The sequence below is a fragment of the Trichoplax adhaerens genome, genomic scaffold (assembly GCF_000150275.1).
Source record: "Trichoplax adhaerens TRIADscaffold_1 genomic scaffold, whole genome shotgun sequence".
Lineage (NCBI taxonomy): Eukaryota > Metazoa > Placozoa > Uniplacotomia > Trichoplacea > Trichoplacidae > Trichoplax > Trichoplax adhaerens.
Window position 1 is genome coordinate 9,127,449 of NW_002060943.1, and position 22,910 is coordinate 9,150,358.

The 22,910-nt window shown below is 34.5% G+C and overlaps 2 protein-coding genes across 2 annotated transcripts; both read right to left on the reverse strand.

Annotated features, from left to right (window-relative positions):
* Positions 1–9,865: 9,865 nt before the first annotated feature.
* Positions 9,866–10,186, reverse strand: TRIADDRAFT_18482 (uncharacterized protein; the record flags this gene model as incomplete). The annotated part of the gene is made up of 1 exon (XM_002108849.1): positions 9,866–10,186. A coding segment is annotated over one exon (321 nt), but the record flags the coding sequence as incomplete, so codon positions are not given.
* Positions 10,187–13,202: 3,016 nt separating this feature from the next.
* TRIADDRAFT_19668 (uncharacterized protein) lies at positions 13,203–13,505 on the reverse strand (the record flags this gene model as incomplete). Its single annotated transcript, XM_002108850.1, has 1 exon — positions 13,203–13,505. The coding sequence occupies one exon, from the start codon at positions 13,503–13,505 to the stop codon at positions 13,203–13,205; it is 303 nt and encodes a 100-aa protein (XP_002108886.1).
* Positions 13,506–22,910: the final 9,405 nt, after the last annotated feature.

Consider the following 22,910-nt stretch of genomic DNA (forward strand, 5'->3'; position numbering starts at 1 on the left):
TGTACAGTACTATAGTTTTTCTCAAGAAAACCGCGATAGAAAACTATATAATAAAAAAAAAATAATAATTTAGCCTTGAAAAAATGGCCCGTCATTACAACAGAAAATTGTCGCCCATAGTCACAGAGATTTAATATACTGTAATTATAATCTTATCATTTCTAACATAGTTCAACCTACCGGTATTGGGTACCAACGATGAAGAAATAAGTTTTAGGGACAAAATAACGATCAAAACTGTCCAGTAGTTACCCATCGAAGTCAAGCGTATGTTTACGGCTGTAAGAAAATTGAACTTAGTTAATCCATTTTTTGATAAATACGGCACTTCTATTTATAAACCATTGACGGGGAAGATGGGAAATCTTTGATGATTTTTTTCCTTTAATTAATGTAATGTTCCTCCTTATTCGATCTTATTTTAAACCTTTTTTTCCAATAATAACTAGGAAACCACTGTTGTAAAAATCTGAGGGTTGTAAAGACAAGACACGGTAAAAAAATATTTTTTCGCTGCAAATAAGAAAGAAAGCGTACACACTGCACTGTACACTACAGTGGATAGTACACTAGGCCAGTTCTCTGTCAGGGGCTTGAACTTGAAGAGTTACAAAAGTCTCTTTGCAGTGCACTGTATAGTACAGTTCAATAAATTACACTATGAGATATGAGATAGGATATCATCTAGTGGTCCACTAGGCTGGTCTAGTTGTGACTGTGTACTATGTACAGTACTGTACGAAAGGTACAGTGCATTACTGTACTTTGACTGTACCGTACTGTACTGTACAGTGTACACACTAGACCACAGAACAGTACAGCACAGTACATACTGTACTGTACAGTACATACTGTACTGTACAGTACAGTACATTAGACTCCTTCAAATTTGAACTTGTACTGTACTGTACTGTACTGTACTGTACTGTACTGTACAGTGCAGTACATGTACAGTACACTCGTACAGTACATTGTACTGTAAACTATACCGTACAGTACTCGGCTATCATACTGTACTGTACTGTACAGCACTGTACGCTTTTACATCGTGACTCATATAGAGGAAGGCGTTATGCGCCGCAATCCAGAGGTACAGCAGTTCTTTTACCAGTCAGGATGGAATCACGAAATCGGGTGCGAAAAACATCTACTGTACTGTACAGTACAGTACTGTACTGTACTGTACGTACTGTAAACTGTACTGTACTGTACTGTACTGTACCGTACTTTGCAAATGTGTAAGTACGACACCATCAGGCTATACTTTATTATATAATTATGTTGACTTCATCTACTGTATTACAGAATTATTATGAACATGTACGGAATTTTTTGACTGAGATAGAGTGACATAAGTCCCTGATATTAATCATGACAAATAGACGAAGTGGGGAGCGGACATGAGGACATCAATCTATAATGGTAAGATGGTAAGATTCAGATTTGCGATTGTTTAATTATAATTATTATTGATGTACCCCCTGACCAGCGGTACAAGAACAAGAGGCTGAACCATGTTGTAGAAGGTCAACCACAAACCATTAGCAAATCAAAACTGTGTTATGACATGTAGTTCATTTTTAGGCTGTCAATCAAACTTTTCATTCAGGCTTGTTATTTTTGACACGGTATTTACGTCTACAAATAAACAATCAATCATCACTTTGTTCGTTTCTTAATACAATACAGTACGGTATATTGTATTTTGCTTTGTTTTACTCCTTGTTACTTTAGCTTATTGTTATCCGTAATTGTTATCACTTTATCTTTTTATGCGCGGTATTGTACACATAACATTTTTGTGTACTGTATTGTACCGTACAGTACAGTACTGTACGCCAAAGAAAATGTTCATTTTACTGTACAGTACACTGTACACTGTAAAGTGCAGTCGTGTGTAAAAACCTTTCACCATGCAGTAAATTATAGCTTCTCCACTGTACAGTGTACAGTACTGTACACAGTAGGTCCATGGTACTTTGTACCGTACCGTACTGCACTGTGTGTTGTAAAACAAAGAGGTACTGTACTGTACCCTACAGTGTACAGTACAGTACTGTATGTGTTGAGTCATCTGAATCTACACACGGGAAGGAAAAGCACTAATAGGTTAAAAGCCACGCTACAAAAAAAAAAAAATGAAAAATAATAAAATAATAAAATAATAAAATAAATAAGGCCTCTGTGTTGGCACTGCACTTTATGCATACCACGCATACTGTCTAGGCAATTTGACAGTGGTCTACTCGGTTCTGACTTAGATATAGGATTATAGATAACATATACGCGTATGTTACATACAATTTTAAAATTGGTACAAACAATTCTTGTTTTTCCTTCTTCATCATGCACACTTATTGCACAGTAGGAATTTGGGGGGCATTTCTACCCCAATGATCTTGGCATAACTTCACTTTTATTCGTAAAACAAAGTAACTTTGTGTTTTTGTTTCTTTCGCTTTGAGCAGTAGTATTATTTTCCGCAGGCTTTGTTTACTTAGCATCTCCGTTGATAAATAATGAATAGTGACCCTTTTTTGACCTAAATTAGAATTGTTATTATTTTTGAAGTCTACTGTGCGATCACACAATATCTTTCAATTCCAAATCGCTGCTAAAGTACTGTACTGTATACATTGTAAAGTAAAAAAAAACTACAAGTACATTACGTGAACACGCAAAGTATCACGAGCGAGGGTTTGACTAGTTACAATAATTTTACCGAACGCACGTTAACCATTAACGCTATTCATGTACAGTACTGGACTGTACTACAATGTTTTAGCATTTCCTTTAAGATTACAATGCGAAACACTATGTACACTACTGCACTTTTAATGTACTATCCTAACCAGTGGTATGGTAGTTATTGCGAAGTTTCTGAAGTGCCAAATGGACGCGCTTGCTGTTTATTCATACATGACCTATGTATGTGTCACGGGTATATATATATACAGTACATCGTTCAATTTAGCTATACAGTACAGTACAGCATGTTGCGACATGATGGCTCACATGGATAAGTATGTATAATTTAATTTAATTTTTAATATACAGTATACAGTATGAACATACGTATACATTTACATATGACTACAGTGCTATTAGTGTGCGATACATCGTAATAAAAATGATACCGGAACACCGGTAAAGTATAGCAACTGCGTGGGGTTACGCGTAGTTAAATCAATAATATAAGTAAAGCTAACGCAAATGAAGAGGTTCTTGGCTATAATATGCATAGAATCTCAACATATAATGTTACATTGACCACTTATGCTTTGTGTGTGTTAATGTATCGCTAGTTAGAGAGCGTCAGATAGCAAACACCCAAAAAAAATAACCATAATGATAACGGTCTATTCGCTTTTCTTTTTTTACTGTACAATATACTGTATAGTATACGAGCGTACAGTATACAGTTTATAAGGAGCAGCGATCTAGATATTGAACTTACAGTATATTGTACAGTATAATTTAAGTCTAGTAAAACGGAAATATTAAAATAGATTCAAATAATATAATGCATTTGTTCAGCTCTGGATAATGATAAATAGCAGTTATATAATATGATAGACTTTAAGTATATTACAGTAGCTTGCTGTATCAGTTGGAGTACAGTATAGTAACGAATAATAATGCACAGTCGGATGTGGCAGAATTGGCTAGTATCGATATAAGGATGGATGTTCAATATAGCATCTTTGTTTGTGGTATAGCAGCGTAGTTGGATAACATCATGAGATTTAAAAAATGAATCATTTACGACAAATACTTGGCCTTCATCAATTCGTACTGCGATCTAAAATCGTGACTTGCTTAGATTCTAGGCTTTTGAATCGGAAAATGATAAAAGTTATATGTGTATGCGTCGTATATTCAAAATGTTAAAATAACACCAATATTTATTAGTTCCGTGTTAATATTATATTAATACTTTGTACTTTCTTTATTTTCATTTATTATATTAAAAATTAATTATTTTCTATTAACAAATATTAATATTTCATTAATATTTTAGCTAATATTTTTCGACTGTAATCATGCTTTAGTCATTTGGTATACTAAAGTGTTTGAGTTCCTGAATAAAACACATGTTTACAAATTATATAGTTAATCTTTTCAAATGCTAAACAAACCTTCTGCTATATTATTATCATAACCTAGGAGCATTTATTAAATAAAACATAGGAATAGTCTACTAACTATTTATAATTTATTTATTAATTAATATGAACCGGGACTTTTCTCAGAAAAGTCCCGAGTGAGTCATCTTTCAGCTTACTTAGAGTAGTGGATAAAATGTTACGTGATTGCGATTGCTCTGCTATTGTGATTGCTATAACTGAACAGATGTATATACTGTACACTCTCAGTATGTGCATTAACTAGTTGATGCGCCAGCTAGCATTTCTGAAATGTATCGAGACCACTCCAAAAAAGGAAATGCCCGTATAATACAGTATATCATTTCACGTATCACAATATATCAAGGGCTATCAGCGCTCTTGACTGATATAAGAAAATTTTTCTACAAATTCCATACTGTAGTGAAAATATTATATATGACTGAATATTGATAAATATGAGCGTAAATAGCAATTTTTTGAGTCTTAGCTTAAATACAGTTAACCAGTTCTGTTTTATAGTCCCAGCTTGAGGCCTCATGGCTAACTAAAGCACTTATAAGCGGTACAAATCACACTACCAATTACCAGAAAGTGAGCATACTGCACGAATAATTTTATCAGTATCTAAAGTAGATACGGATCATCTCATGCAACATATGTAAGCTTCATGTCCGACTCATTGGTAAATGATGCGATACAATGATGAATAAAAAGAAATTAATAGTGGTGTTCCCTATAATTTATTGGTGCTACTAGTTATTCGATAAATCAGTTAATATGGTGTCTTTTCAAAATGAGCTAATAGATCATTTATGATAGATCCCAATCAGCCATTTCATGCAATAATATGGTACTATAGATGATACTGTAAATTAGAAAATAACTACTAAGGAAGTATTCGTTATGTTGTAGTGTACGCGTATAGAGAAGTTGAAATCCGTATATAAAACAGTTTCTTCAGGTCGACAGTATCTCGACTAGACACTACAATCTAGAGCTACTGCTATTGTTTGTTACCAATGGAAATCCTCAACATTTACTGTTATGGTTTTTTTATACATATTCACTACACTGTTGTAGTTAGTAGCGTAATATTATAAGCGCGACTGGTTTGCCATATAGTAACGTTGCGTGAATGTTTAAGAGTATAATTGTGATAAGTCTGTACAGTGCTGTACGCATTAGTGTATAACTGATAACGTCGATACGTGATGAAATGTACGTACTGGGAATACGAGAGAAAATATGCGGTATATAAGATGTTGAGTTGAGAAATAAAGAGGGAGATTTACACGTGCATTCGAACGAAGTCTTTACTTGTTAACATTTACAATATACGAATAGTATTTATTTCACATACTATAGGAATAATAGAATTGATCGTACTTTTAGTGATTGAGTAATCGAGTTACGAGCAGGGACTACTCCAAAGAAGAGAGGAACTGGACACGGTCGAAAGCAAAAAATTTATGAAGGCCAACGTTTTTTGAAGTCATTTTACAGTACGCTATGACCGTAACGGTACACCGTGCTGTGTAAAACCAACTTGTCAGCTAATTTGGAGTGCGATCGTGTACAGTACTGTATAGCGTACGATTACCGATGGTCAGTTGACTTGAAATAACCAGCAAAAAGTCGACCTCCACGTCGCTACTATAGCCAACGATGGTGTCCTATTCCCCTTTCTCTTCTTTCGAGTAGCACCTGTTACGAGTATATAAGTGTTTATTGAAGTACGGCAATCAATACGAAATACGATATCAGCAGCAAAAGCTCATCATCACATAGAATGATAGCCTTAGTAAATTTATATTATCTTTTCACCTTCAAAAATCAGTCTTTATTACCGAAACATTAACATAGATTAAAATTGAAGTAATCGTAAAAATGAGTTTTGTAACAACGTGGTTCCGTTATACTACTAAAATCATATATATATATATATATCATAGTTTGATGAAAACAAGTAATTGCGTATAAATATAAACAAATATAATTTGAGGTATAAAAATTTAACATAGCGTTGACCATACAGAGAATATACAGTAAATGAGATAATAATATATTATAATAATTAGTTAAGTGTTACTTTTCCACGGTATTTAAGGCACTGACTCCGTAATTAAAACAGTGTGTATACTGCTATCTGTGGACTTTATACTGGAATATCACTCATAATTTAAATACGGTAACAAGTACTAAAGCTACGAAAAGCTAAAGAGCATGTATACTGTATAGTTTCTTTTTTAAGTTAAATAAATTAATATTTTAGTATGGTATAGTGCACATTTAAAAATATACTGTGTACACGAAGTGTCTTATACTCTTCCATTACAGTTTATATAACAATTATGGTCGTAATTATCCAATGCGGTGAATCAAAATAATTAAAACGATTGCTGCCAGAATAGATGTACTAAAATCCCTATACCATAACTTTTGTAGCATTTTCATAAGAGATCAACATAGGCTGCGGTTAGAGCTTAAGATTATTGTTAATTAATTATCAATGGATACTTTGCTAGCTATGGTATAAGGTCGAGTGTGCGTGCGAACTATAACATGAGACAAAGGATACAACCGTTGAAACTATGATACAAATCTACGTTTGAAATCAGTTTAAAATATTTTTAACGAGAGCATCTTCGTGGTAATGTGGAAAAAACTGTATATAAACCAGATCAATTTATAAAAAATTTAAAAATACATCGAGGATCAATCTCCCATGTTTTGGGCTGATTTTCTAAAATCACAGAGACTATATTTCAAAATACAGAACATAATGATCTATACAGCATCGCTGTGAAGGTGCATACTACTCTCGGGTGCTGCTCTATAAATGCTATGCCCTGATATATAGCAAAGTTTCTTTAATTACACTATATAATAAAATGAGATTATGAAGAACCGCTTAAAAGAGGCATGAGACAATGGACTGAACACAAAAGATTTTTTAGTAAAGATGAAGTTTCCAAATAAATTTTACAATTAAGTTTGTACTGACAAGGAAGGCACAATCACCATCCAGAAGTTAAACAAACGTTTCTTGATTCTCTTCATTTTCACATTCACTGCAATAACTGATATCTGACACCTTTCCAGAGGATGCATTAATATTCAGCTGAATGCTGATACTTTCGCTGTCGTCTAAATCTTCACTCTTAAAGGTAGACCCAATGCTCTCCTAAAAATACAGTATTAGAATATTTACACAAACTTTAGTAATGAGAATTAAAATTATTAGGGCTAAGATGAGCTTGGTGCGCATGTAATGTCTATAAAGAGATAAAGACGAACGAAAAAATGATAACATTTAAAACACATGCCATTAAGAGATCGAACATACAGGGTTTCACGGTTAATACACATTTATGTAGATATATAACTCAAGGTAAATAATAAATTATTTTCTCTGTGATATACTTCCTGAGAAAGAATGAATTAAATATCTATTATCTACATTTCTTGTAACTACTTTCAGGTAGTGATAAACACAACTGACTGTATACATGTCAAAACTGTTGTTACATCCAGTTAAAGTTCTATTAAATCTAAACTGCTTAGGATCGCAAATTGTGAATTAGGTATAATAGAGATACATATTGTTTTTAGCCGTGCAAGCTTGTAATGTTTTAAGCTTCCAATTACAAAAAATTAACGATTTCGTCTCATAGCCTAAACGCTTCTGAGTTCATTTAAATACATGACAGATGAATTGTTAAAAATCCTCGCAATTCTTAACCAGTCTGTACGGTGAGGTATATAAAACTGTATCAATACATGTTATTAGTTTAAGGTAGCACGCCACTCAATAGGACTTATTTAAATGCTCATCAAACAAGAAATTATAAAGGTTCGAATTTATAGTTAATTCTTAAGTAAGTTTAGTAGTCGATCATTAAAAGGATTGTAAAGCGCTAAGTTCCAGCAATCTCTATAGTATAGGTATTCTATTTCACAGGCAACCACTTGCGAATTGAGAATAATTAGCCAGAGCAACTCAGTACTTTTATACATGTTTTCTATTACCTCAGTACCTCACTTCCTTGGTTGAATTTTTATAAAAAACTACATCTTGTTGAGCAACTTCAGAAATAAAGTACGGTATGATAGTACTAAGCATATCGTTCAAGGCAATTAAATTATTTTCTAGATACCGTTTCTTCTTCGCAGTACGATTCTTCCAGCACGAAATCGTCAGTAGGAGAAGCTTCATGAGTCGCTTCTTTAAACTGAACAGGAATTAAAATTCCGCTAGAGTTGAGCCAATCTGGTAAGCTACGGCTACGAATCAGCTTTGCTCTGATAGGTCTGATAAATAAACTACCATCACGCACTCCTTCGCGTTGGGGAAGCCATATGTGTGAACAATCTACATTGCCTTGTCGGCAATTATCTGCGATTTAATATTAGAAGAAAATAAATTTAGGATGACTTATGTTGTACCAGCGATCAATTGATCCGCATGGCAGGAATATTGCAATGTATGGACAGAACATAAACGTAAATTTACAGAGAGTAGTTAAGCTCAGTTAAGTCCTATTCTCGATTTACAGTGCGTTCACAAAGTAAAACAATATCGCAATATTGCAAAAATGATAGTTTCTGTTTTCATCGAAAAAGCAAGCGTGTAGCTCAAACATGTTGTACATCCATCAGCCAAGTTAAGTCAAGTTGTGTGCATGTAGTATACTATGTAAGATATTTATCAATTATTACGGAAAAGACAGAGTGCAATTTATCCTCTTATATTTTCTTATTTATTGAATACTGATTAGCTAAATCTAAGCTCCGATTCATGTTGTACAATTCTCCTTATTCTATGCACACATGATTACGCTTTTTATCTTTACTAGCATATTAGATTATACGGTCGTTCAAAACACAGATGAAACTATATACGTAATAAAGAATATGCACATAATTTCCGTACCTTCCGTAACATTATCAACGACGCGAACATTATCGGCGAGCGATCGGAATCTCCTTTCAAAATGTAATATATCTTGTTCCGTATTAAAATTCGATTGATTACTAATGACTACCTTATTTTGACTGCTGTCAATGTGCAAACGTCGACGACTATCCCGGTAGACGACATTCTGCATACGATTGCTAATTTCGTTGCCACGAATGTCTGTATTCGCATCGGCAGTAATCTTTGATTCGAAAGAGTTTCTCCTACGCAAGTACAGAATTGACAATAACATCAAGTATCAACCACTGTACTACATAAAGAGTAATATAGAATTGGCATTCACAACTATTTGTCACCCACGAGTTTAACATTTAAATATCAAAAATAGTCAGTAAAAATCCTTTATTGCTAAGTGCTACTTGACATACTTCGTAACAACTCTGGACCGCTTTGAAGAGTACTTATAGAAGAGCAAGGAAAGTATCATTAAGATAAGGCAAATCCCAGAAATAACACCTCCAATGATGTAGAACAGAACTGACTCGCTGACAGTTTTAGAACTTCCCGTCGCTTGATAGGCTAGTTAATGATAATAGCAATATTATACTGTACAACAAGTGAATCTTGGTAGAGAAAAGAAAGCTCAACGAAATTTTGAAAATTTAAATAATGCGTTAAGAACTTACGCTCTGTTACAGACGGGGAATATACAGTAGCTTTGAGGAATTAAATAAAGAATCGTTAATACAAGCGCCGATTTAAATCTATATTGATATAATCCCATAAACTGCCTGGCTCTTAAAGTACAATATTGATTCTAGATTAAAATAATCAAATATAAACCTTTACGTGTGACTTTTCGAATGTTTTCGGTAAATGGCCCGGCACCTCTTCCAGTGGATGCACTAACCCGGAAAAAGTATTCCGTTGACTCCGACAATTTCGTGACGTGAGCACATAAATTGCCATTATATACCGGCAATTTAACGAAATTCATCATTAATTTATCGGTTGAATACAATATAAGATATTCGGTAATAACTCCTCCGGAAAAACTGGGCGGTTGCCAACAGACTCTAACTGACGTTGGGCTATCATCAATGATCGTTACATCATCCGGTGATGTAGTAGGAACTAAAATAAGTATTAAGTCATTTCAAAAATATATCTATATAGCAGAAAAATTATAGCTTCGAAAATTATACCTCCATAATTTGTTTGAAATTCAGCCCATGGGCTAAATGCACTAGATATACCGCGCGCAAAGAAACGTACAGATAGCTGATACGTATAGAATGGTAATAAATTGGGTATTGTTAATCTCGTTTCAAAAGTATTATATCGTCGTAAATCTGACTTGCTGCCGTTGAAATAACGAAGGTATACAACGTAGGTTTCATTTTCTTTCTTATGATCCAAACTACCAAATTCATGCCTCCAAGTTGCAACAACAGATTTATTATTAGGATATTCTTCTGCAGAGCTTGCAGATTTAACGGAGACATGAGTAGGCGCTGAAAATACGCCGTTTCCTACAGCTGTAATATATGTGTATCAGGATAACAAAATACTTTAGCGCAAAATCAATATTATTATACGTTCCAAATATTTATTATCATATCTGATGCATTCTAAACGTACGATTCGTATACAATTGGAAATAAGCCGGTGGTCCGTTGCGGGAAGAACTTTTTGCACATATATCAAAATTGTAGTTTTGATCTACCTCTACAAGTAAAAAAGTAAAGATTATTTTAGAGGTTATTTAAGAATACTTTGATGACAGCATAAAATGAATGATGTCCAATAATATTATTACCTAGTTGTGTGATAATAAACTGTGATATCGAACTGTTTAAATGCACTTCCTTTCTTCTGTACGTTTTAGTGGACTCCCACCCTAAAACGTAGCCGGATATAGTTACTTCGTACGACAATGGTGGCAACCAACTACAAGTAACATTATTTCCCTGCAGGTATTTGCAATTAAACCGTTGCACGCTTCCAGGTATTCCGCCTATACCATAAAAATATCCAAATTTAGCAATTACGAAATCATAGAAAATATGGAGGATTAGTCATGAACCTGTGCCGGTCGAAGGCAGAAAAATTTCTTTCCATTTACTCCTGGTCTTCTGGCCGTCACGAAAACGAACCTCAATTTGGATTTGATATTTATAATCGAGTGCTGTAAGGTTAGTTAGAGTGAAAGATTGCAACGAAGAGTTGACCTTCACGGAGTTTTTCCTTTTCGCCTTGAAAAGTTTCCAACGTACGTTATAACTCTTTATTAGCGATATATCCGACAACGGTATCCAAGTAATGACAATAGACTGCAACAATTATTCAAGAATTACAGTAAATATATTGATACGAAAAGTCCAAATAAATAATTACTTTTGACATATTCTAGTAAGTGTTGAGTTTTTAATATATTTACAAACACATAACATCTAATTAACTTTCTTACCAAATTTACAACTGCTAAGGTAATGTTCGTGACGCCAGGCAGGTTCTGCATAACTATAGAAATCAGAATTTAATTCCAATAATTTGTTTAAGTTGTGGAAGTCATAATTTTTACACTTAATTAACTGTTTAGAACCTGCGCGCGATACGGTAGAAAACGATCCATTGCCATATGCATTCACAGCAGCCATCTGAACACTGACAGTCGCATCATTAGGAAGTTTCGATCTTAAGTACATATTTGCTACGTTATCGCCATAATCTTTAGGAATTAGGATAGTTTCGTAAACATTTCCTAAATTTCCATTCGACCTATACCATACAATCTTAACGATAAATGATATAATTTTATCCGATTCTGATACTGGATCCCATTGAAAAGAGACGTCTGTGTGTGTCAGAAGGGTGATCCTGAGATTTTTAATAATTCCTGGTTTCCCTTCCACAAAATAACAACAATAATTTTAATAGCAATCTACAGTAGTTGTATGAATAATGGGCATGTTATTGTTAACTTACGAGGTAAGCTAGCTAAGGTAGTTTCTGAAAAAGGCCCACAACCGAATAAATTGCACGCAGACAATACAAATTTGTAGTTATTAGGTAGAATCAAATCATTAATTTTCTTCGATAGCTTGACAGCATCTATATTAATGCTGTAGTTTATCGATCTTACTAGCAGTCCGCCTGAGTAACACTGGATAATATAATATGAAACAGTTCGCTCATCTGACGGTCTCGTCCAAGTCAACGTTATAGATGTTGTAGATGCTTCAACTACGAAATTATACGGCTTGCCTGGTTGTTTATGAAGCACGCTCGTAAAATTTGTAAGAGATTCCCAATCCGATAGACTTTTTACCGTCGAGGTTTCTAGAATAAAGTAATTCGGACAAATATCACACAAGCTCTTAACAGTCAACAAGAATGTTTAGGAAGAAATAATGGAACTATTTTAGTAGAACGAATATTAATTGCATACCATTGACCGGTAATACAAATAAAGAAATAGTTTTTTTGATAACTTCAATTTCATTGCTAACAAAGCATTGATATATGCCAGTATCAGTAATCCTAAGTTTAATCAAGGTAAGTGTAGCTTTTTCCGCCTTTATCGAATATCTTATATTGCTTCGAAGGACATTGCCATTCTTATACCAAGTAATAACAGGTTTAGGAATGCCTACTGCGGCACAAGTTAGTGTGAAATTATCTCCTGATTTCTTTCGTACGTTAACGTTAACGTTCTTCGTGTTTTCGAATTTCAAAGGAGCTACAAATATAATTTATGTCACTATCGAGCTTACAATAAATTAATTAAATTTTGCAAATTTCTTACATTTAACAATGATGGAAACTTGGCCCTGCAGGGACTGATGGCCATGCAATATGATACATTCATATGTACCATTATCAGCTTCCTTAGCGTTAATGATGCGTAATGACGTCTTTCCAATAAAGAATCTTTGGGTATCACTTTTTAGGAATTCATCATCTTTCATCCAGACGACACTCGCATTTCCGTGAGTAGATAAGCAGGTGATGTTAATGCTATCTCCTCTGTTTATCATCTGCGAAGATGGCTTTACAAGCCAAGCGAACTTTACGTCTGATAATTTCAATGCTATAAAAGGTAAGTAAATGTTAATTACTATGCTATTATTTCTATGATATCAAAGATCACTCTATTTACATTCATCAATATGTAATTTGGCGAAAGTTGACTTAGCATATCCCAGGTAGTTTTGGGCTATGCAGTGATATTGGCCAACATCACTAGCTCGTAGTTCCGATATTACAAGCTCTCCAGTTTCAGTTATGATCCTTCTAACAGTTTGACTCACTGCGGAGCCATCCTTATACCATACATACGTTGCTTTCGGATAGGAACGTGCAGTACAGCTAAATTTAACATTAGAGCCCAACGCCGCTTTACTAATATTCTTAGGTCTTCGTTTAAGAGATGAATCGATATCTATAGCAATCATATCGCATGTAAATTACTATTAAACCCATAATATCTTAAAATGAACTGCAGCTTAGTTTCTTAACCAGCCTACATAAAATGCAAAACTTACATGCAACATTCACGGACGCTATGTTGCTCAAAATCGACAGCTCGGTATGGTTGGAAATTATTCTACATTGATAAAATCCACTACAAGATTTTTTTACTTGCTTTAAAAGCAGCCCATCATTTTCTATTCTAAAATCACAACTACTATCCAAGTTATGACCGTCTTTATACCACAGAATTGAATGTGCATCCGAGTTTGGTTGGCAAAATAATTTTTTAGATAATTTTCGAGCGATGACAATATTTGCAGGCGATTTCTTGAACGACATGGTTTCTAAAATTATCCTGAACATTAGATAGCTAGAGATACTATATAATACTGCATAACTTGGCACATTGACAGTACCGACTGCTTAAACTATTGTAAATTTTACAGCCGCATTTACATACCCTCCGATTGACAAGCAATGTTACCAGAGTGAACCCATTTTCCATTAATACACGTAAGTTTATTACCGCCGCTCAAATAGTATCCAGTAAAACACTTGATAAAAACGGAATCGCCATTATTAAAAGTCCCGTAAATGGTAGCGTATTTTAAATCCGGTTTTGAACAGTTTCCTATAACAATCGTTACACGATTGATTAATGCAGATTACAACTTGTACGCAATACCTTGAGAGATTATCATTTTCCTACCCAAACAAAAATTTTGTGATTTCGACCAAACTCCGGATGATTTACAAACAGTAGTATTGTATGCCGATGAAGTAAGCTGATCTGGACAACTGAGGTTTGCGTGATCGCCTACATAATAAAACCTGCGTGAAGCTCTAAGATTCGGTGAAAACCAGTTGGGCCTCTGACATGTAATATCTATTAAAGAAAAATAAAATTTAAAAGTCATTGCAGATTAGTTATCATCAAAGTTTGCTCCATGCTTACTAGAAGGAGTAAACTGAAACGATGTCTGGGAAACACCATAGCCATTATCCACGAAGCATTGATAGATCGCAGGGAAATACAGCTGGTCAAATCGAACCTTTACGATATAAGAATTTAAAGAGGTGTTAAGGCTTCATTAGAATAACAATAAAGATCGGTCATTTGACAGTTAGACAATTTATACCATATACTAAAAGATATCTAACCGTTGTGGTGGATTTATTCATTCCGCTAATTTGCATAGAATGGTCTTTCGTCGTATTGATTAGCTCTCCATTTCTAAACCATTTTACAACAGGCCTTGGATTTCCGGCCAAAATCCTACAGGTCAGGTTGTAAGAATGGTTTGCCTTTCCATTTATTAATTTAGGTATAGACGTGTTTATTTCCGGCCGAACTAAAACATAAACATTGACAGGCTGTCTTACTAAACAACGACATGAGCTAAAAGGCAGCATTAGTAGAGTATTTCAAATTTTCTTACCATGAACATTAAGACGTGCAAAGTGAGCTAGTGATTGGGTTGTATTTTTGTATGGTTGCGACGCTATACAGTAATAATTTCCACGATCGCTAAGAGTAACGTGGCTAATACGTAAGTTGTTTCCATGAACAATCGTATACTTAGAAGACTCCCGTATATGAATAGTAGCATGATCTTTCTTCCATTGAATTTTCGGTGTCGGATTACCTATTACACTACATTCTATGATAACGGTAGCGTTGATACTTGCATTGACAGCGGAAGGCTTCGATACAAATTCTAAGGCTTGATAACCTGCCAAAATACGAATTAATGCGGTTTGTTATTGTAATATCCTCCAAAATGAAAGACTAATCATGATTATCGATAAGTAACATGTATTATGCATTTATAGTACAGTGACATTTCCAATGATACTCTTGTATCATGTCATCATATATGAAGCAGTTGATTGTTTTATGCTAACCAATTTTACTTGTGACTACCAAGTCGGTAGGTAATGAGTAGGAACGGCCAAGTTTATCGATGGCTCCACATCTATACCTTCCATAATCTGACAGATGTAACGGATAAATTTGAATGCCATGTGGCAAGGTAGCAGTCCGATTGTTAAAATAATAAACAAATCTATCTTCTATTTCTTTTTCCAACCAAAATTCTAGTAATCGTCCATGTGAAGAAGGATTACAACCAATATATGCAATAGAACCTTCTATACCGACTGTAACATTTCTAGGTTGCTGAGTGAAGACGGGGCCGGCATGATCTATAAGTACGTTATCGAGTAATGCATATGACACATACATGATTGTAATCTAAGTAAGTCAAAATTTATTATTGTGTGAAATGCAACGCTTCTAAGATATCATATTTTATCTTATTTTAAAGTAAATCATGCAATAGCTGAATTATTAAAATAATGAATAACTCCCCATCGGCTATTGCTGAAAGCTAAAGTATAGAATAACTTATAACCGACAGAGCAACATACAACCCTAAAGAATGCATTGAACGTAGTCAAGATAGCTGAATTATCAACATGCAATGGTAATAAAGAATCGCACCAAATTTCGCTTACCGACAATACGGACACGAGCAACTCGACTTAAAATTACCATCGGCTCCAAGAGGTTAATACCACGATATGTAAGGCTACATCGATATTCAATCAGACCAGGCTTAGTGAACATCACTGATAGCGTTCCATTGGGTAATAATGTATGGTGAATATCTGTCGTGGATAATTTTATGTCATTACGAAACCATTGAATACTCGTATTAACATTTTCGATCAGCCCATTAGGACAACGTAAGCGTAAATGTTTTCCAGGCACTGTTACGGCATCCTCAGGATAGCGATCACTGATTTCAAGGTAAGGTAACGGCACAGCTAGTTCGGCATATACTGTAAAAGAAAGAGTAGCACAAAGAGCATCAGCATTTAAGGTTGTTACGTTGAAGATATCTCTAAGTTAAGTAGGTAGTAATAGGGTTTCAGCGTGTATCAAACGTTTACTACTCACACCGAGACTGCAGACCCATGAGTTTATATAGTACTGTAGTTTAATGCAACGTTAAAGAAATCGCATTCTATCATCGAACGCTTTTCGGTAATTAAAGATGAAGGCTATAATGACTTTCCAAAATATTACAACGATGCTATGTATTGCGCGAGCTTTAAATCTGTATTACACATTACAGTAGTAATAACAGCAATAGTTTTATACTGTACATTATTGAGAAAGATAAGACATCAAATTCAAATTAGCATGAGATCGTTATTTTATAGGGATGTGCTTGTACAAATTGTCAAAAAAGATCTACTGCAGTCTAGATTCTTTTAAGATCGGGTTGAAGTCAACATAAGGTCGTAGTTTCACGGGTTGTATTTTGTTCCAATTGTCAACAAGATCTACTGCAGTGTAAAATTTTCAATTTTATTGCGAATCGAAGGCTATTATTACTACAGCAAGCTTTATCTAATGATACAGCAATGCGGCATAACCCAACGCACAAGCGTCAATAGGCAACTTTTCAAGATATAAAGTAAGTTATATTCACAAGTTCAAGTTAGATGACGACGTGAGTACTACAGTATATGATTCGTGACGCTTACTCGCAGAATATTACTGATAACTTTCCTTAGATTCAAGTATTGAAAGTTATTTAGTATCCACATCACAAGTACGACTTTCGATTTCAGTCTGCCTAATCCGATTTCTAGCTAGTGTAGCAGGCCATTATAGACTTGAATCCTAATAAACTACTGTAATACGACTGCAGATCACTAGGTAGATTACTAATAAGCTACATTGGACTACAAAATAGCTGTAAATAAACCTTCACATTATTCAAGTTATAATTGTAAACTACAGTGTACAGTAGAGCGTACATCTACCAGTGTTTTGCTTGATAGAACAGCTAAAAATGAAAATTCTAAAGGTTGTATAGGTATGGACGAGCAGCCAGTGCGAAAATTATGCATTATTATGGGTTTGGAAGTAAAGCTGCTACTAATTCATCTCTCACTCTATAATCAACGCCAATCAATAACTGGTACAGCCGTCTACAGGCTCGGCAAAGCTGTTGCAGTTTTAGTTCTACGTCAAAGATTGCGTAGTCGTAGGATACCAAGTACTGTACACTACCATAGTACATAGTACTGTAGCAGACAGACCTCAAAACAAATAAATCATTATCATCATAATGTCATAATAAGAAAAGAATTAATCATAACGGTTCAGTACACAAAGTCTCCAGTTCTATATTATTTTCCATAATGCATTTATTACTTATGTTTACTTTGTTTTACCAGACTATACTTATCGACAATTTATTGACCAGAGTTGCAGCAGTTAGGACGTAAAATGTATAGAATAATGTACACTACCATTTAGCTACATTTCACTGTTGTGTGGATTACGTAAGCATGTGTTAGACAACGAATCATTTGCGTATTTGCTTAATCAATTACATGGATGCTACCTTATATTAATCAATTAATTAGGAACGAAACAGCGGCGTTTCATTGCTGCATCACTGTAATTTATGATTTACGACTGATTAGACTGAATTGCCACTTCGTGCTGCGTGCAGTGGATGATAAAGTACAGAAAAGTAATGAAACGCAAAATAAATCATAAATCTCCTCGATGTAGCTTTGCGTCTTCTTTCTTCTTCTAATGTAGTAATAATTTAACGTCTACTACTGATCGACTACGTGTCTACGGTTCGGTAATCGGTAGAGATAAAAGAGAAAAAAAGATCACGTTAATCGGAAAAACCGACGTAGTACATAGATCGGAGCAGAGACCAGTAAAATCTTGACATCAAGTAGAGTCAACAACTCCGATTATACAGTACTGTACCAAAAGAATCGACGCCTACAGACAGAAGCAAAGTTCAGAGCACTGCTCAAAAAGATTACCCTAGGCGAGAATCTTATTACGTATCAACGACGTCAAGATTCCACCTGTCATACTGTAACAAAATGGAATGAAAGTCTATGATGAATCAAGGACTACTAAAACAATATTCTTTATAGTCCGTGGATAAATTTTGACATCGTTATTACTTATACGTACTGTAGACCCGCTGTGAAAAATCCTTTTTTTTTATTTATAGACAGTACGGCAGCGCGTGCAGCAGACTAGCGTATGAGTGAGACCTGCTACGTGCAGTGCTGCCAGTGTGTGTACTGTATCGTACATACAGATTGTAACTATTGATGGAAAAAATTGGGGTAAAGGGTCATTACTACATCGGCCAGTACAGTGGTCGCTTTACATTTTTGTTTTGCAGCATGATGACAAAATGATACAGTACAGCATAAATCGAATGAAATCTAAATAAACTCAGAAACCAATGCACGTAGAAAACTCAAACTCAATTACGGAAAGGAACTTGGGCTATTATGTTGACTTCTTATCTATTTACTTTCCTTTTCTTTATTTGAGTAGTAACTCTCTCTAAAGGAGTTTTTACTGTACGCTTTCTAATGACGTTCAATACGTCCGACCGACATCAATAATATAATAAAATAAAAATTCAAATCAATCAATTTCCTGTAACTGCCAAGCAAGTAGATTTCTTGTGCAAGTCAAGCCTGCCATACAATTACTATGTCCACTTTATCTTTCATAATAGTTGTAGGTAAGAATGATAGTATTCATTGAATTTCATCGAGTGTAATGTACTGTACATTGTGGAAGAATTTTGGGTGATTATAACTCAAATTTTTTTTCCCCTGGAAGGGAATCCCCGCTATAATTGAGAAAAAAAAGTACTGTTTACGCATATTTTCGATTTTTGACTGTTTAGAATGTTGGGTCGACAGGAGACTGTAGACTGCAAACAATTGAAAACTGCATTGTACTGAGATTAGCACGTACAAACGAAATCACGCTAGATTAATCATATTACATTAATCCCTATGATTTGGAAAGGATGCGAAGCGTATAATATAATATACCTAGTAGCGATGAATAATAATAATAAATTTAATAGCTATTATCATTGGTGGTGCGTCAAAAACATTTTGCTGGTTGTAACAATAAGTTATTAACTATAACAAAAGTTACTGTACAGTGTACGGTATGGACATTAAGCTTTATTAAAAAAGAATTTAGTGAAAAAAGCGCTAGAGTTCATGTAGAAGGAGATAGGATCCGGGTTTTGTTGTACAGAAAATTTTTATCCTCCCTCCTTTTCCCCCCAAATCGAAAAGGGTTGTATATAGTGCTATTCTATTCTTGCTCGAACTATTGTACAGTAGATGGCATTCTATTTTATAACACGGAAATTCATCGCCAATTATCGTCATGCTTTAAAATATCATAATTAATAAAATTGTTTATCTTACCAAATGTTAGCCATATTAATAGATGGATAGGAACATTCCGAGAAAATTTTTGAATCATTCTCCAAAATTATACACAGTATGATAGAACTGGTGGTGTATTTCTCTTGCAGTCTTGCTATTTTCCGTCATCGACTGTCTTGACGAACCAACGTAGAACCTATTTTTGTACTAATACGGTAATATGGGACCATGTATGGCTTGTACTTGTATTTTAACCTACAGTATGTCTTGATATATCAATTAATCACAGCCGTGCTAGGGGAGTAGAGAGAGACCGGTCTCTAGGCGGTACCACCACCGTGTCAACGGCAACAAATCTACAGTCGGAAGTACTAGCAGTGCGGTACTACAGTACTGTACTGTACTGTACTGTTATCGTGTACTGAATGAGTGTACGTACAGTGCATAGGTGGCTCATAAAACAATGCGTACGAACAATGAAAATTGTACTGTAGGATAAAATGCATGATAAAGAAAAAAGGCGTTTTTCTTTTCTTTTTCTTTTGCATACTGTACAGTACAGTACAGTAGAGATAAAAAGAAAGAAAGAAAAATGGCTATGCTTTTACAGTTGCAGTGCTGTACATGCATAGTTTTACAGATTTACCGTCATTTTTTGTGCCAATTTTTAGATCTTTTACCTCTCCAAAAATGGCTTCCAGTGTGCTGTATAGTACTGTACAGTATACTAGGGTATTAGCTCTATATGGTACAGTGCACACTGTTTACGGTTAAAAGATTAATTTTATCTCTATGTTAACAAAGATAAAGATTAGCAAAGATGTAACAAAGATGTAACAAAGATAAAGATTACTATTGATGGACTTCAGACCTACATACTGTATTGTGCAGATTCGGATCCGGACCGGACCAGACCATGAAGACCTGTACTGTACACTGTACAGTACAGTACTGCACTCCGCAGTCCACACTCCACAGTATCTAGTGTACAATACGTACTGTAATGTACGCTGTAAAGTACTGTACATACGGCAAGTCACGTGATATGTACGTCTCCCTAGCATACTGTTACTCGTAAGTCGTAACATTGGTCTTAATGGTCTTAATCGTCAACGTAACTTTTAAATATTGCCTTCCGCAAACTTCAAATTGCATTGTGTGGAGATTAGGTAAAGAGATAAATATTGTACATGGTGTTGCGATTACAGTCCATTTTCAAAGACTACAAATACAGTATCCCATTTTTCGCTTTATCTGCTCGTACTTGTACCAAACTGATGTTAAAATTGGTTCATCTGCGCGCCTGTCTGTACAGTACATGAATAGAGGGTTACCCTAGTAACAACTTAAATCAATCAATGGTTCCGCGTATCGTGCACTCGCATACAGGAAAGTTCGATAAGTAAATAAAACTAACTGAAAGTGAAATTAGTATTTTGATAAGACGACGCCTCCGATCATGTAGGAAAGCGTTGGTATTTTTTTATACTGTGATACGTAGAATAAGTTAAAGCTTGTGATACTAAAGTACGATTAATTTATATTATAGTAATGCAATGGAATTTCATTCATGTCAGTATTTGCGCAGGCAGCTAAAACATCTGTTGTGACTTATATCAGTAATAATGATTAATTGAATTTAATACGGTATATTATATATTGATTGTTAACACAGTAATTAGCTGATAGTTAAGTACCCCTGCAAATGGAATTAAACCTCATCACAAATGTTTAGGTATACGTAATACTGTACTTCAAGGGCTGATCAAGGATCATGCAATGCTATTGAAACTCTAGTTGTAAAGCAAGGTATGTAGAGATTAATTATGATTTGAAATCGATGTATACTTTATAAATCTCTGAGAAAATAATGATGCGCAGTTTGAATTCTTGTAATTAGTTACTTGATGATAAATAGGCCCGGGTAGGGTACATTTCGATATATATATATTGTATATATACAGTATATAAATTGTACAATAGTTATTATTAAAATTCTTATCTGACTTATAATAAGGAGCCAAGATTACTATAGTAACTTGCAGTATAATACATTTGACGATCAATTTCAAGTTTTCAGCCAAATGAAAGTAAAAGTGAAGTGGTACAAGTACTGTACTGAAGATATCATCAAGTTATACAAAATCTTCAAGTATACTCTTATAGAATTTAGCTAAGACTAGCAACTCAACACACTGGTATTCCTCAATCATAGGGTAGAGCCATTGCCATCAACGCATTGACAGAAGCAAATTTCTCCGCATCTACAATAATTAGTTCATTTGTTAACTATATTCACTTCTCATAGTATAAGTATCATGAGAGGTGACTGTACATGAAATATACAGGCTTAATAGCACAAGGTATACCGGATCATCAATGATTCAAATCTTTAATCTTTATTATCAAATTCTAAGCTAGCTTTTTCAAATTTTTATACCGAATATGAGAACCTTACAAAGTTATATTCAAATATAGCCATAGAAAGCAAACAAAAGCAACTACAGTAAACATTCTAACATCACATATAGCAGTATCTAGTAAATCCAATTTCGGTACTTTTATTGCCTATTAATTGAAACCTAAGACAAATTTTTGTTAACTACTATCCTTAAGCTAAGCGAATACTTACTATCAAATTTCAAAACGAGTTGATTATTTACCTTAGCTAGTTAGTATCTGCAATTAATAAATGTTGCTGTACTGCAGGTAGTATCATATAAATGATGATCATAGTAAAAAAATTTAACTTAATGTAAAGCAAAATGGCAGCCAAAAGTAGCTACATACTATCATAGTCCCTAATCAAAGTCTTCAGGTATCTAGCATCGCCGTAGTTAAAAATAAATCGCAACCTCCCATGCACGTATAAAGTAAGGACTATTCAATATAGTTCCAGGTACGAGCGTTATCATGTAGGCATTCAATTTAAGCATATGGCAGTTAATATGTGAAAATAAGAGTTGTAAAATCATTGATGACCAGTTAATCATTTAATTTAATGTACTTAATAGCTACTCGTCTTCATAACTTTCTATACTAGAGATATTCAGTTGTTCGCCACTGAACGAAGCAGATATGGACATGGTTGGACCATCGGAGCCAGGCATTGAAAAAATTCGAGA